Source organism: Tasmannia lanceolata, unplaced genomic scaffold, assembly GCF_043159265.1.
Source record: "Tasmannia lanceolata isolate RefF3 unplaced genomic scaffold, GAP_Taslan_0.1 ptg000003l, whole genome shotgun sequence".
NCBI lineage: Eukaryota > Viridiplantae > Streptophyta > Magnoliopsida > Canellales > Winteraceae > Tasmannia > Tasmannia lanceolata.
Window position 1 is genome coordinate 8,596,538 of NW_027518680.1, and position 17,687 is coordinate 8,614,224.

Below are 17,687 nucleotides of genomic sequence, written 5' to 3' on the forward strand. Positions count from 1 at the left end.
CCAAACTCATTCCATCATATACACGAAAAAAGAAAAAAGAAAAAACCCAAAGACCACTACCAGCACCATCATCCATCCCCACAGCCTCTCTCTCTCTCTCTCTCTCTCTCTCTCTCTCTCTCCCTGCCTTTGTTTTAAAAGGAAGAAGATGATTCATATATTTTAGGGTTTGAGTGTTAATTTTGAGAAGAGAAGGTAGAGGTTTAGTTTTGGGCTTGAAAAATTCATTCGAGGAGTAAGAAGGAGAAGAAAGATAAAGTGCTGCAATAAAATGTTCAGATTACCGGATAAACGGATACAGATAATATCCGAATTCGGACAATATCCGTCGGAATTGAATTTGGTAATAGATATTAAATATCCGTTGAATTTGAATCCGAATCCGAATCCGGATAGTGTATACTGTAATCGAATTCGGATATAGCCATATCCGATTTGAATTCGATCCCTTTACACCCCTACAACCGTCCCTAGTTGATTAATATTTGCAACTTAGCCATTAAAACTTAATTGGGGTTACGGTTTATCTCATTATCCCCTGTATCAACTCATCAATAACCGCCGCTTTGTCGATCAAAACAAGTATAAAGGTATTTGTTAAATAATTGGAAAATTTCTTTTCCAATGATGCCCTTAGGGCCCTGGTTAGCAAAACCCATAAAAAATTTTCAACTTAAGTTCTTAAAACTTAGTAAGGGTTAGGGTTTATCTCATCAGTGCTATCATAATCCCCTCCTTCACATCATCCAAAACCGAGCTATGCCGTTAAAAACACTCGGGTCAGGGTTTTAAAAAATGTGGCTTCCTTCTCTGCTCTAATCTGTTCAATTCTAGTGAATCATCAAAGGCCTGATATGGGTTTCGCGTGATAGATGTGATTTCAACAAATGTCGAATCATACAGTCGGTGTTGTTGATTACACTGGTATGTCTACTCCATGTTTGTATTTCTTTTTTCACAGCAATATTTCTTTCATACATGCATTATTTTCTACTTTCTTGGGTTGAATTTCTCTGTGTCAGTTTCATTTTGTTAAGTCTGCGGAAGAAACTCACAGTAAAAAATCAGAGTGCCAGTACCTATATATGAATAGAGACTTGGGAGGATAAATTTTAAAAAAAAAAAAATGTCTATCATCTCTTTCGGTTACTTAAGATGAAGACTTAAAGGGAAGAAATGATTCAATGGATGGAGACACAAATAAATGTTTAATCAGTGCATCAGCCACCAATGTTTCGCATATCAACGGACAAATGAAATGTTTTGAGTGAATTTTTTTTCTAAGAAATTTACCCAGATAGCATGCGCTGCCTTCTTTATTTTCCACTTGGGGCGTGGTGTTTTTCTAAGAAATTTACTCAAATAGCATCGCTATAGGATCTAGAGAATCCTTTGATTCAGAGTGAATCTTCATAAAGCACCATTGAAAGACAATACTAGATTTACTTCTTATAAAAATATCCACCACTCCATTGAAACCTACTATCTGCAAAACCATCCGTAGTTTCATTTCTCTCTTTGATTCAATCATTGGGACATCGGTGGCTCTAAAATTTGAAATTTTATTGCAGATGAAGTCCTTAAAATTTATTCTATGATTAATTAAATCCATAAAGAATTTCATTGGTCTAACATGCATTTTGGGACAATGGATTCTCAACTTCTTAATGACCAAAGCACGCCTTGGTTAAAGATCAAATAGAAAGTAATATGTGACATAAATACGCTAAATAATGAATGAGTATAATTGCACATGTACACACACAAATGCACACCCTCGTACACGGAATGGGAGGAGATGCGGCTTCAATCAATTGAACTAATGAAAGACGGGTCTGGGGGCACCGAAACCTCAACTGCTCCTTCAAGCATCTGTGTCACTTTCTTCATGGAAGGCCTTAGTGATGGTTCTTCCTGAATACACCAAATTGCTACCTTCACGAACCTCTCCAGCCTCCTTGCGTTGCTCAATGCCTCTTCGTCCTCCTCCACTAACAAATTCAGTCTCCTTTCTCTATAGCAATCATAAGCCCAATCTATCAGTATCACATTATCCATGTCATCCAAATCCAGTTCCACGTTCTTCCTACAACAAATTATCTCCAGCAACAAGGTGCCAAAACTGTAAACATCCACATTTGCTGTGATTGACATGTTTCTGAACCATTCGGGTGCGACATATCCTCTTGTTCCTCTTAATCCTGTACTCGGTCGAGTCTGGTCTGCGTGCAAGAGCTTTGCGAGGCCAAAATCCGAAATCCTTGCACTAAAACTGTCATCTAAAAGTATGTTTTGAGGCTTTATATCACAGTGGATGTTTGGGTGCCACACTCTTCGTGCAAGTACGTGAGCGCTCTTGCAATGCCAAAGGCAATCTGTATCTGTTGGCTCCAGCTGGGCCTCGAACTTCCGAAGAGGAAGCTTGATAAAGAGCCATTGCTCATGAACTCATACACCAAAAGCCGTTGTGACCCCTCATAGCAGAATCCCAACAGTTAGACCAGATTCCTGTGATGGATTCGGCCAATTGCGAAAACCCATACATCTAGTCCACTATCTAGGGCTTATATTAGAACATATCCAACAATCTCCTCCTATGTTTTACATATAAGACAATCCAATAGATAGATAGTGTGATGTTCAAAATAAAATATTGAAGCATCCACAACACCATATGGTCTATATCATAAAAGATCTGTAATCCAACTGAAAACACGACTCCTTTTATGACAAACCAAGAGTTTTAGATATACAATAATCTAAACTCAACCAAAAGGTAGTTGCACATATATGTGAACCCCTACTGATCTTAGATGAATTCATTCATGAGGTATGATTCTCATCGAAATCCATAATAAAGTTCCACAAAAAAAAAAATAAACTCTATACATACTGACATAAAAGCATAGTCTTCATGACTTTAGAAGATTTACTCATTAAGTAAGTCATCCTCATCAAAGTCAAAATCAAGACAAGCTCCTCCTTTTTCGCTAATCCATGTGAATTACAAAATATGGATTTCATGAGAACGAATCCAATCATTTGTGTAAAAACATGATTACACACATGAAAGTATCTAGTTCTACCTTAAGAAGAACTTAGTACAATCCATAATTCACGAAAGTATCTAGTTCTACCATAAGAACTTAGTACAATTCAAAAATGGCTCAAAAAGTATCAGTATCACTCTCACCATAAGCAGCATTATCAAGTTTCAATAAATAACAAGACCAAAATAGCTTGTTTTGCAAAGAACCATTACACCATAATTGTCAAGTTTCAATAAAGAACAAGATCAAAAGTTGGTTTCTTTTGCAAACAACCATTTCATGTTTCCATAAAATGTGAAGTCCTCTTATCCATATTTGAGTCAAGTTGAAATCATCAAGTGTGGAATGTTCAACCCTTCCCAAACAGGCTAACCAAGTTTGAGTTAAGTTGTATCATCAAATGTGGAATGTACAACCTATCTCAAAAGAAGGTATATCATCAAGTGTGGAATGATATACAACAACTTTAAACATTTAAAGAAAACATATCAAGTGCCTATCTTTGGGCCCTAAGGGAGATTCAAAAATTCAAACTTAACATGGATAATGTAGATTAAGTCCATAACATGGATAATGTTAGTTAAGTCCTGTCCACATAGATTTTAACCTATAAGTTAAGTCCTGTATACAGAAACTTTAACCAAGTTAAGTTCTGTTCACATAGACTGTAATCTATAAGTTAAGTCTTGTCTTACATAGACTGTAACTTCATCTCCCTCTGTCTTTACAGACTTTTAATCACATTTTCCTTACAGTTTTGAATAATCGATCTATGTTCAATCCTTTTTGTGAGAGGTTTGGCCTATTATCCTTTGATTTCGTATAAATCAAAGTGATAATCCCGTGTTTTTGAGATAAGTCAACATGGCAGTTTTCAGCCCAAGATATCTCCTTTTACCATTAAAGAGTGAGTTCTTCACAAGCTTGACTATCACAGAACACACTTAAGGAACTAATCCTTAACCGGGTCAGTGGAACGTCCATAACCATAATTAGATTATCTATCTCTTTAACTTCATTTGCAACTGAAGTTAGAGCATAAAGTTCCAATTCGACTTCCACACAACAGCAACAGATTTGCTATCCCCTGATTCTGATCCCCATAATGCATCAGAATATTCTTCCACAATAAGTGGGTGGATGGCCAACATAGTTTTGAGCATGCTCTTGAGTACTCGAAAGGTATCTCATCAGCCTCATAAGGGCATCCAGTACTCATGGCCAGGATTGCTAGTCTAAAGATTCAGCATGCCAACTGTAAAAGCTATGTCTGGCCTAGTGCAACACATAACATACATGAGACTACTAATCAGTTTTGAATAATCTAACTGATTCACTCACTGTCTCTTCCTTAGTAATCAGCTTGTTGATATAATCAAATGGTGTCTCAATTGGTTTGCACTCGCTGCATCCTCAAAAGGAAAGTAGTTTTTCATATAATGGGCTAGGCCAAGGGTGATTCCTTGCCTTTCAAAAGCTTACTTTCTTACCAAGAATGGTGTGTTAACACCGATGCCTATTATGTTGAATTCTTTACCCAAAGTTAGTTTCACTTCACTCACCATAAAGAGAGTTTGGAAATAAGAATCAACAGTATAAACCCGGCTTGACCCGAAACCCGAGAAACATGAACCCAACCCAAGTTGCAGCCCTAGATGTACTGATCATAAGATTAACCGTTCATCTGGTGGGCCACCAAGAGATAATCTGTATTTCACGGTCTTGTTCATGCTCCATCGGTATACTGGGGCCAAGAGTAGTAATAAGTAATTGGGATCCTCGTTGTGATCTGGACCATTCAGCTTGTGGGCCCCCACCACACTTTCCCACCTCGGGCAATTGAAACTGCTTTCTATTCTGCCTACCAAAAATGAAAAATAAATTACACCAAGCTGATGCTACCATTAGTTTGAGCTATGGCAGAAAGGGGAAAAAGAAGAAGGCTTTGTTAATATAGGGCTTGCATATGTGTGAAATCGTGGAATAGGGAAGGGTTACATATGTTATCGGAAAACGAATCGTTGGGAGAAGATATCTCTGTTTGCAGACCAAACTATAGTTTTTTCTGGTACTTTGTTGAACCAGATTGCAAGTAAGAAGAGATTTTTGTCTGCAACAGGAGTGAACCCGAATGCAAAATCACCAGAAAGTGAAACCCATGAAGAATTGTCACTGGTAGAGAGACTAGAGCCCAAACTTATCGTACCATTAGTTTGAGCCATGGCAGAAAGGGGAAAAAGAAGAACAAGCAAGAAGAGCAGAGGATTATCAAGAGCAGATGCCATTTGAGATTTAGTATAAATTTTGATTGAACAGAGAAAAGCAATGTATTATTCATTCACCTCCCTCTACTTGTTTTTTTATAGATGAATTAATGGGTCTCTATGTCTTCGCCCGGAGAGTTTGAAAAAAATACAAGAGACTCTTCTCATGCTGACTTCCAAGTCAAGGGTTTCCCATGTCATCTACTCTATATACTGAAACTCAGTGTATAACCCATCTCTAGTGCATTCCGATTAGATCTTGACCGCACGACCTCAAATCTCCCTATTTAAATATTAATAGCCATCTGATCAGTAACTTGCTTTTGAGATGGACGGTCGACGAAAGTTAAACGCAACATTAAACAAGAAGGCCGGGTCTCTTAATCAGATATGTTTAGGACCATCCGATTAAAGTGTGATTTTGGGTCTATGATCAATCCAAGATGAGCCCCACACTATTTATGCACGGTTAGAGATGTTGAAAATACTTATACACAGCCCTTTGGTGTATAGTGTAAGCAAATGACCATTTCTTACTGGAAGAGTGGGGCCCTTTGTTCGATTGAGATTTCTTCCCATCCTCGTTTGCTTCGTATCAATTCCGATGGTGAAAAACAAGAATCTGGCAATTGAAATTAGAGTAGTAATGACAGAATTGGGTTCCTTATTCACCATTCAACCTGTTCCACCCTTTTCAAATGAAAGTGTCGTTACACCCATTTTATCCCAGAATCCGTAGGAAATAGAAATGACGATAAAGACATTGATCCGTTGGACACGCATTTGATCTCACACACACTGCAAATTATTTTCATTTTTTGGGAAGTAAGATTCGCCTTTTTTAAAAAAAACTTAGAAAGCCCCCTCTAGTGTATTTATTAGGATTGCAACTTGGTTAGGTTTTATTCGACCCGAAAATAACATGGGTTAGATTTAGAAATCATGGGTCTTAGGTAGGGTCGGATTTTAAATTGGAAAACCCGACTAAATTTTGGGCAGGGCCGGGTTTAAAGAAAAAAAATCTGAAACCGGAGTCAATCGTAGGAGCGAAGTATTACCAATGACTTTTCCACAAAAGAAACTTGGCTCAGGTCAGGGTCTGAGGAACTTTCCTTTCACCCCTTGCTAATAGTCTAATTAATAGCAAGGGGTGTGGAAATATCAATTACTTCCAAAAAGAAAAGGTAAGCATGGAATTGATACTTCCACACCACACTCTTTGCTATTACGGGGGACCTGAGCCAAGTTTTGTTCCTTTTCCACGGTCATCAACTTCGCTTTTGAAATGGAGGGTCTGCAGATCTTGACCGCACGACCTCAAATCTCCCATTTAAATATTAATAGCCATCTGCTCAGTAACTTAGCTTTTGAAATGGACGGTCTGCAAATCTTGACCGCACGACCTCAAATCTCCCATTTAAATATTAATAGCCATCTGTTCAGTAACTTCGCTTTTGAAATGGACGGTCTGCAAAAGTTAAACGCAACTTTAAACAAGAAGGGTCCCACATGCGCGACACGAGAAATGAAAAATAACGCGGTGCACGGTTTTGGTGATTTGACTTTTGATTGTAATGCGCGTGGAATTTTAACCCAGAATTCCTAGGAAGTAAAGGACGATTAAGACATTGATCCGTTACACACGCACCTGGGCTCACACTAGGGCTGCAACTAGGGTCGGGCCGGTCGGGTTTTGGAGAACCCAACCCTACCCGAGAAATATCTCGGGTCGGGTCGGGTCGGGTTTTTTTCAGAAAACCCACGATTCCCAAACCCGGCCCTACCCATGATAAATCTCGGGTCGGGTCGGGTTTTTTCACGTTGACGCAATTTTTTAAGGAAAATTCTTGTTTGGCAAGGTAACTCAACTCATAGAAGCAGAAATTACACTCACATTACACTTGAATCAAACAATGATGTAATTACACTCACATTACACTTGAATCAAACAATGTTGTAATTACAATCAAACAATGCTGAATCAAACACTTGAATCAACTCAACTCATAAAAGTAGAAATTACACTCACATACAATAAGAGTGGGTGCGTGGGTTTTCACTTTTAACTTTTAACTAACAATAGAAAAAAATGTACATACTATAACTTATGTAACTCGGGTCGGGTCGGGTCGGGCCTCTTCAAACCCGGCTCGACCCGAGATTCATGCGGGCTTTTGAATGCTCAACCCGGCTCGACCCGAAGCCCATGAAACCTGAACCCAACCCAGGCTATTTTCGGGTCGGGTTGATGCGGGACGGGTAAAACCCGGCTCGAGTTGCAGCCCTAGCTCACACACACCGCAAATTATTTCCATTTTTTTTTGGGAAGTAACATATTTGCCTTTTTTTTTCTTTTAACTTAGGACAGACCCTTCTATTGTATTTATCCGAAAATAACATGGCCAGATTTAGAAATCATTGGTCTTGGATAGTGTCGGGTTTTAAATTGGAAAACCCGACTAAATCTTGGGTAGGGATGGGTTTAAAGAAAAAACTTCTGAAACCTGACCCAACTCATGGGTGTACTGTGACTTTCTTAAGGGGGGGTTAGTCGGGCGGGATTTACGTGGTTTTTGGCAGACTTGACGAGCTACGCGTTAGTCGGGAGCGCCATTTTTCAAGAACTCTAAAATACAGCGTTAGTCGCAAGTCTCTTAAAAACAGGGATTTTTGCATTGGCGGGGACTTAATGTTCACGAATATACGTGAAAGTGTAAGCGCTGAGTTCGCCTCAAATAGGTGTAACTTTAAAAAGTCACGCTCGTCTGTCGTACTTCCTTCCTTCGTCGTTTCGCCTCTCTCCTCTCTCCTCTACAACGACATCCACATATCAAGCAACTCGCTCTCTCTCTCTCTCTCTCTCTCCTTTGCCCTCCCTTTTTCAATAAAATTTCTATCTAGGGTTTTGGGTTTTAGAGATAGATTGAAGCTGAAATTTTTTCCCCCTTCTTGAGAAGGTTTCTTCCTATAGGTTGTTGAAAACGAACCCACTTACCAAATGATATTCTCCTAATCTGTTGTAGTGTGCTTTTCCTTGTGCAACCCATTTTACATCTCCCTCCCTCCCTAGCCATTTTTCAAGGCCAAAACCCATTTTCCGTGATTTTTCTTGTTTCTTTGGTTCTCTTTTTTATGTCTGTTTTTAGGTTTGAGAGGGTTTGGGATTTGGAGAAAGTATGGCTGTTTTGCTTTTCATTTTCCCTCTCCCTCTCCCATAAGGATTTTGGGTTTTCAGAAAACATGGCTATTTTGCTTTTCATTTCCCTCCCTTGCTCTGTATTTGCCTATCTTTTAACCCTCTCTGTAAATCTGTGTGGGTTAGAGAGGGTTTTTGATATATCTTTTCTTGTGTAAGAACAAGACCCGTGTTTCTTTAGATCTGATCTATCTGGCATACATGGATTTTTTTTGGACGAGAGCTACTGTTCTTTTTCCCCAAACCCATCTCAATTCTTTAATTTGTGTAAAATCTTATCTATCTGGCCCACAAATCCACAGGATCATATTAAAAATTGATTATTAAAGCTCTAGGTCTTCAAATTCATGTATGTGTTGATGACAAACGTGCGATCTTAATGCCCGTGTGACTCAAAAAAGTCCTTGCTAGAGTCCCCCGAATCCAAGTGTCCGCACATTAAAGTCCAAGTCCCCAAAGAGTCATGGACAATTTGTTAAAGTCCATTGGGGTCTTAAAATCCCCCACGACTAAACCCCCCTAAATATCTCTTGAATAGCATAGCACATTATTTTCTAATATATTGATATGATTGTTTTCATTGAGGTGATATGTCTGTGAAACTGTAGTGTCATTCTTAAATTTATACCCATGACATAAATTTAGTTATTTTTTGTGTAAAGATTTGTTTATTTTTGTACAATCTTTAAAATTAGTCACTATCCTGCACTAAAAAAATGAAAACCCGATCCGACCTTACCCAACCCGGGAATCTATCTTGGGGAGGGTCGGTTTTACGAATCTCGGGTTTTCCGATAAAAAATTAGACTTGAACCAAGATAATTCTCAGGTAGGGTAGGGCTTTGGAAAGCCCGACCCGCCCGAACCGAGTTGAACCCCTAGTATTTATGACTACTCTTTTACACAAAGGGGATGTCCCAAGCAAAAAAAGGGGGATGAGTATATCATTTCCTTTTTTTTCCAAACCAACCGTCTAGGGGTGTAAACAAATATTTGAAAATTCGATAACCGTCCGCATCCGAATCCGTTTAAAGCGAATATTATCCGAATCTGTTTCAAGTAGATATTATCCGAATCCGTTTATGAGATATTCGGCTCTTAGCGGATGCGAATCTGGTAAATGGTATATCTGATCCGTTTAACATCCGAATCCGAGAAGTCCGTTCTTTTATTTATTATTAATAATAGCATTAATATTAATTTTTAATAATGTTGAATTCTTTACCCAAGGTTAGTTTCACTTCACTCACCATAAAGAGAGTTTGGAAATAAGAATCAACAGTATAAACCCGGCTTGACCCGAAACCCGAGAAACATGAACCCAACCCAAGTTGCAGCCCTAGATGTACTGATCATAAGATTAACCGTTGATCTGGTGGGCCACCAAGAGGTAATTTGTATTTCACGGTCTTGTTCATGCTCCATCGGTATACTGGGGCCAAGAGTAGTAATAAGTAATTGGGATCCTCGTTGTGATCTGGACCATTCAGCTTGTGGGCCCCCACCACACTTTCCCACCTCGGGCAATTGAAACTGCTTTCTATTCTGCCTACCAAAAATGAAAAATAAATTACACCAAGCTGATGCTACCATTAGTTTGAGCTATGGCAGAAAGGGGAAAAAGAAGAAGGCTTTGTTAATATAGGGCTTGCATATGTGTGAAATCGTGGAATAGGGAAGAGTTACATATGTTATCGGAAAACGAATCGTTGGGAGAAGATATACGTTAAACTTGAGTAGATACATACGAAAGTAAAAAAACTTTTAAGAGTATTAAATAATAATCCTTTATGATTAAGGCACTATACACAGAAGTTAGCATGTATATTTATATACGTTAAACTTGAGTAGATACATACGAAAGTAAAAAAAAACTTTCAAGAGTATTAAATAATAATCCTTTATGATTAAGGCACTATACAGAAAAGTTAGCGTGTATATTTATATACGTTAAGCTTGAGTAGATACATACGAAAGTAAAAAAACTTTTAAGAGTATTAAATAATAATCCTTTATGATTAAGGCACTATACACAGAAGTTATCGTGTATATTTATTTATCTTTCTCTTAAAAGTAGTTATACACAGAAGTTGCATGTATAAAAGTCTTTTGAAATTTAGATTTTGTAAAATTTCGGAATAAAGAAGGGGCTCACACGTGGCGCCACCCAGCTTACCACCTTCAACTTTATATCGTACTAGTAAAAAACCCCGTGCATCGGGCGGCGAAGAAAAGATAATTGTTAATTAAAAGAAGCATTAAAACTATTAACTATAGCGAAATTGTAGAATTTGTATAACTCAAAGTGGCATACATACGAAATGATAAAAAAGGACAATGGCTTCGATAATTGGCATGGTAATTAGTTTCTCTATAAATCGGAGGGCTAGGATCATCATATGGCAATGATTGTTGGGGCTTGTGTCGCGGCCCATCAAATGGACGGCTTGGATCATCCTATGGCGTTGACCGTAAACTTCATTTTGACAAATATGGGTGGGGCCTATAATTGGGCCTTAATGTTAATGCACGACCCACACCATAGGATGATCCAAACCATCCATTTGATGGGCCACATTGTAAATAGGTTGTGCCCCAAAAATCATTTCCATGGGATGATCACAACTCTCCAATTTTTGTTTTTGCTGGGTTTTTTTTTGTTTTGGTAGGTATTTGCTAGCCACCTTCTCCAAAGGCTCTCCAAAGGCTACTTCTCGGCCATCCTTTGCAATTATATGTGTTGAGAGATTTGTCTTATTAGACGTGGTGAAAATTGCACAGCAATACTATTTCTGGAAAGGTGGCTAGCAATAATAAGTACTGAAAGAAATTAGCAATAATAATCTTAAGGTACTAAAGTTTTGGAGGGAAATTACGGCAAAAATGGCTGTAAAAGAGAACAATTACCGAAAAAAGTACCCACAAATGGCACTTTGCTATGACAATTACGGCTAAAACTACAACGAAAATGTGTGGAAATATGACAATTACGGCATATGCACCCAATCCGTAAAAAGAGCATAAAGGAGGGGGTAGGATTGAAATTATGTGGTTTAATGGGTGCCTTTGTTAAAAAGCATAAATGAGGGGGTAGGATTGAAAATATGTGGGTTGAATGGGTGCCTTCACTACAACAAAACCAATCTTTACCGGCGGTTATAACCGCTGCTAATACTCGATAACACCGCTGTTATATAATTTACCCGCGGTTTCCTTCCCGCTGGTGTATGTCCCGTCGGTCCATCATTTACCAGCAGTTATAACCGTGGGTAATAACACCGCTACTGTATTATAATAATTATCAGCGGTTATAAGCGCTGGTATATGTCGACATATACCAGCGGTGTAAACCGTGGGTAATAACACCGCTACTATATTTTAATAATTACCAGCGGTTATAAGCGCTGGTATATGTCGACATATACCAGCGGTGTAAACCGTGGGTAATAACACCGCTACTATATTTTAATAATTACCAGCGGTTATAAGCGCTGGTATTTGTCGACATATACCAGCGCTTATAACCGCTGGTATACGTTGGGGTTATATACCAGCGGTTATAACCGCTGGTAAAAGTGGGAATTTTTTTTTTTACAAATACAGAAACGCTGAACCTGTGTGAAAAACGCTGAACCTGAATTTTTTTACAAATACAAAAATATAACCCGTCACACAACCTGCTTCACATAGTCTGCAAAAATATAACATGTCCCACATACAAAAATATAACCTTTTCTCTTTAGAGTCTTATGTACATTATTCATTGTCTTCCAATAAAGAGAAAACAGGAAAAGAGAAGAGGGAAGATCATCAGTCTATAATACCTGAACTTTTGGAATGATATTTCCATCATACAAAAGTGGGAAATGATATTAGTAGAGAAGAGGAAAAGAGAAGAGGGAAGATCATCATACACACATGGTGAAATGATATTTCCACCCCATTTGTTGACTGAAACGAATAAATTTTCAGTTAAAGACAAACAAAAGTGGGTGAAAATGCTGGGAAAGGGGGTCATTTTCCAAAGAAACTCATATAGGAATATGCAATGGGTATGCCATTTTAAAATAATTAAGATCACATGCAAACGAATAGTTGAGTGGTAAGATATCTATAAAACCTGAACTTTTGGATTGTTAAACAGGGCATTCACAAGACACTCTTGATTTGCATTCTAAGTTGTAAACAAATTATAGGGTTCAAGTTAAATGTTAATAGAACTGAAGCCAACTTCTATTGCAGAACTGGTGGAGAATATGATTTCATGATACAGAGTGAAATGTTTGATTAAGAAAGGACCAAAGTTCAGTTTACAGTGAAATTGTATTGTCTGTGATTCATGTGATGCAGGCACTCTTGGGTGAGTCGATTTATGTGCTTTGATTAAGAGTTTTGAAGTTGGATAATTTTGCTAAAGTGGCAATTTCTCCATTAAAATAATAACAGTAAAGTCTATTTTTGATATTTGATACATGCACACAAATCAAATAGGATACAGGTCCTTCACGGTGGGAAATAAATAAGCACACCTGTTCTTTTCCAAGCCAATAAGGAATCCAGATTCTGCCAATGCTGCTAAAAAACTTCCCTTGCCAGCATCATTTCCAGTCACAGCATATTCACTTACGAAAGCCTGGAGTTGTTTTGACAAAGTTGTTACCCCAAACACATTAATAGAACATGAAGTTGAGTCTTAAAAGTGCAACATCATCACACCTTTGGGCCAGTCTTATTACGTGGCAAAGGATCAAATCGATGAGACTTAGAAAACATGTCATTGGCAGAGGTGTATATCTGTCCAAAAAATAGTAAGGTTAGAATTGTATGGTATAATTAAGTTTCCAACTCACCGTGCTAAATGAGTGGGAAATTATTATTCTTTTTCCAGTCTTTAGGTTTGAATGGATGGAGGGAAGAGTAGTAGTGCTTCTGTAACTGAGTAGACAGACACTGACATGATATGCTTTGGCCATACACCTAAAGGCAGATCCATCAACAAAGCATCCAAAACACTAGACAGATTTGTACCCGTCTCAGAAACCTACTCTAACCTCGGATTTTTGTTTCCTTCCTACACCGTATTGGAACTCGGGCAGGATAGAACTGCTCTTCTTCTTTAGGACACCATATATAAACAGGAAGGACACATCCATCCTTAGCAGCCTCTGCTAAGGTAGGATTGTCCTCAATCCCTAGGCCCTTCCTAAACTAAATAACGGTCTTAGATGGACTGCCCATACTTAGAAATTTGCTCCTTAGATGGGCTTCCCATATTCAAAGAAAAATACACATAAGCCCATCTATGGAATAAAAGAATGAAGAAGGAAGACGAAGAAAAAAATGAAAAATCACATAAAATGGAATAAAAGGAGCTATATCAACAATTTATGCCCCCACTTACTTTTACCATCAAACCACGTTATAATCCCATGAGAAACTTTAAGCACTGCTAAATGCCAAGGAAACGACCTTTATCGGATGCTCGTAGGCCCTTGATGATCCTTAATGCCTCATTTAGGATTCCACTAAGAGAAATTAAACTGCAATTAGAAAACCATGAACAAAAGTGAAGTTAATCCCCAAGAATCTTCCTTAATTAATTACCCAACAGATTAAGCCTTTTGAGTAATTAGTTGTTTTCACACAAAGCTCCCTCCGAACCCGATGTTTTCACCTTCAACCCCTTCTCCGAAAATTCATTGATCCATCCTCCCAATAATCAGCAGAAAATCAGGGGCTGAATTGCTTAAAATTAGGACTGAAGATGGGTGCTCAAAAGAGGGGCTGAAATGTGCTTAAAACGTGCATGAAACAGGGGCAACTCATGGGCTGAAGTGTGCTCAAAACAGGGATTGATTCATGGGTTGAATCTGCAAAAATAGGGGCTGATTCATGGGTTGAATCTGCAAAAACAGGGGCTGATTCATGGGTTGAATCATGCACAAACTGGGGCTGAATTATGGGTTAATACAAATAGGGGCTAAAATGATGCCCAAATAATTTCTGCTCCCTATAAATCTGTCGTAAACAGTCGGCACATACATCATAAAGAAATGATCCCCAAATCACATGTCTTATGTGCATAATGGAGAGAATCTCAGTTAGACAAACGAATTGCGAGAAGACAATCATAAACTCAAATACAAAGATAGTGACAATGAGATATACCTTGTTTTTTTTTTTTTCTAGCAGCAGCTCTGTGCTCATGAAAAAAATAAAATGAAGACAGTCATAAACTCAAATACAAAGAAATGATCCCCAAATCACAGCCACCAAGCTATCAACTTACCATTAACAACCATAGAGACAAGAAACAATGGAAATAAACAAATGATTACTGATGATATTATTAAATTTTGTATGGGATTTAACTCAATTTGTGGAAAATCATTTCACTTGTTCACCCAAACAGGTTTTTACCTAAAGCTTTTATCTCATTCAATAGCCTAAAATTCACCAAAACTATACAACAGAGAAGCATAAAAGAAGCTAAACATTTACAGATTTGAAATCATCCATACAAATTACGGCCATAAGCAAGTGTATAATGACTGATCAGTTGTTCAAAAACTCAACTAAAATATGCATAAGCTAGTATTAAAGAAAGGGTACCTTTTCATCCAATCCGTGAATAAAGCCTTCTGTAGCACTCTAGACTCTACCGAAAGGTAGTAGAAAATCTACATTTCCCCACCCTACCTACACAGTGTAAGTATGTTAAGAAGCAAGAGAAATCTAAGAACACTCAACATAAAACACAATAAACACATGAAGGCATACTAAAATATATGCCAAATTCCCAAATTTACTCTAATGCTAATAGATGGGAACAAGAGTTTAGCATATCTCCAACCACTGTTCACATGAAGATTATCTATAGTTTAGCATGTCCCCAATGATGATGTCACTCATCATCCATAACTACAAAAAACAGATAACATCGAAGTCCATAACTACAAAAAGGTACTACAAATATAAAAGTAACTTAATTGCTCGATGCTTCTTTAACCTGCAAAGAAAGTAAAAAAAACAACCATAAAGAAAACGATTAGTAAATATCTGATAAAAAAATATATTAAAAACAAAAATTATATCATAAACTTACACAAAATGATGGCCAAACGACATGTCCTCCAGCCACGTCTCTAATAGTTTTCCGTCGTCCTGATGGTCTTATCAGAAGTTCATCGCCCACTATTATAACCCTGACACTAACAAGAGAGAACCCTGGCCCAATCGGTGTGCCATCAACTATCGTCGCCGGATCTTCACTCACAAGAAGTCCTTTCGCCAATTCAATCCCCGGTCGTGCCAAGCTCATCAAAATAACCTAGGCAACATTAAGGAAATGAAAACTTGCAAATTACACAGTCAATGATAGCAGTCAAGTATTGGAAATAGCTGCATGAAAATGTAAAATCAATTATACCTCTGTGGAGGAGCAAGGCGGGTGACTTGCAGGGGGGGAAGTCACATCTCGTGATGGAGTCGCATCGGCAGTATTCTAAAATTATTATAAAATAGAAACGTTATGTAAAAAAACTCATTTTACACTTTTGTATCTTACTTGTATGCAACATAATTTCAAACATTACCTGGCTACCACTGAAATTTGACATGAAATTCTGAAGCTGCTGGGTCACCTCCTCCTTAAACTGGCGAAAATCCTCCCTAATTTGTTCTTTGTCATTTCGCTCTTCTTCAATCATTCTCCGATAATCCATGCGATTCGGTGATGGCCCAAAACAATCAGTTGGGGTCGTACCAAACCCCATCATCCGTACCCTGCCATGTCTCTCTGATCCCATGAAATGGGCAAAAGCGTCGTCTCTGGAAATTGCAACGTTGCTACTGGAAGACTCAGGATGCTCCATCTCGTACTGTGTAAACTTTTTCTGAAAATAAGAAAAAAAAATAGAAATAAAGCTTAACATAAAACCGGCCAAATAAATAAAAAAATAGCATATAGTATTGGCACATTATATTTAATAACATACTATCAGATCCTCTGACGCTTTATCAACAATCTTCCCATTTTTCTTCGTATGAGTAAGCTTGAATAGTTCAGGGCGGCTAAGAACCTTGCCACTTCCTTTCTCCTGTCAACAGGAAAACAATTTTATCATGTCAAAACCAATATATAAATGAGGAATTAAATTAGAAGTTCATGAAATTACCAAATCATAGCGTTTACATGCGAAGCTCTGAGTCCCATTTGTGTGCATCATCACTTGTTTGGATCGGTTAGCCTTGTTCGTTATACTGCGCTTCTGAAATTAGCAACCAAATATAATAATGTTAATTTTTTTATATTAATGTTAAAACCAAAATAAGATTGCATTTTACCTGAGCAAGCGATGACTGCCAATGGGCGCAGAGACCCGTCCACTGGTCACCAATTACTCTATCATCCGTGCATGGGAAACCAGGATTGAAGTAAGTTTTTCTCAAATAACACTTCCAATCTTTCCATTTTGTACCGATATTACTCAATGTCCAACTCTTATGCATCTCATCAACATCATAGTAATCCTAAATTGACATGCAAGAAGTCTTTAATACCATGGAATTATAACAAAATTTAAAATCAAAATAATACTAACTTCCTAAAATAACTTGTAGGAAGTTAATAATACAATTTATTTTCATTGTACCTGAACAACTTCCCACGCATCTTCTTTGTTTTCGTTAGGCACTTGCCTCCAGTCGAATTGGTCAATTGGAAACTTAGCACCAAGTCTTGCTACAGTGCCCAAGAAATTTGTGAATTTTTTCCCTATTTTTCCTACGGGCTGGCCAAATTTATTAAACACTACTCTCTTCCTTTGGCTCCTAGGGCGTCCCCATGTATCTTTGCAGTAAGTGGGACCACGTCTCTTCCAAGACCTCCTCGACGAGGAGGCAACATCCTGTGTCTCAGGAACAGAGGAGGGTTGTGTATGCAAGTGTCCGACCTGGTCATCCATATCCTCGGTCTGCTCATCCCCCTGTCTTACCTGGGAATCATCATGTGTATCTTGGGCCTGAGAATGTGAGGGTGGCATAGTGAGATTGCGTTTCCTCATGTCTGATCACCTGTACATGATTAACAATTGAGATTGATATCTTAAATAATAAGCATACAACTATTGCAAATTGATAACAATTTAACGATTTGACATTTAAGTGGAGATGATA

General features: G+C 38.0%; 1 protein-coding gene across 1 annotated transcript; it reads right to left on the minus strand.

Annotated features, from left to right (window-relative positions):
- Window positions 1–15,437: 15,437 nt before the first annotated feature.
- LOC143860844 (uncharacterized) lies at window positions 15,438–17,584 on the minus strand. The gene is made up of 8 exons (XM_077371683.1): window positions 17,165–17,584; window positions 16,857–17,042; window positions 16,688–16,780; window positions 16,508–16,609; window positions 16,106–16,405; window positions 15,940–16,014; window positions 15,616–15,840; window positions 15,438–15,519 (listed from the first exon to the last, which is right to left on the minus strand). The coding sequence occupies exons 1-8, from the start codon at window positions 17,573–17,575 to the stop codon at window positions 15,496–15,498; spliced, it is 1,416 nt and encodes a 471-aa protein (XP_077227798.1). The 5' UTR covers window positions 17,576–17,584; the 3' UTR covers window positions 15,438–15,495.
- Window positions 17,585–17,687: the final 103 nt, after the last annotated feature.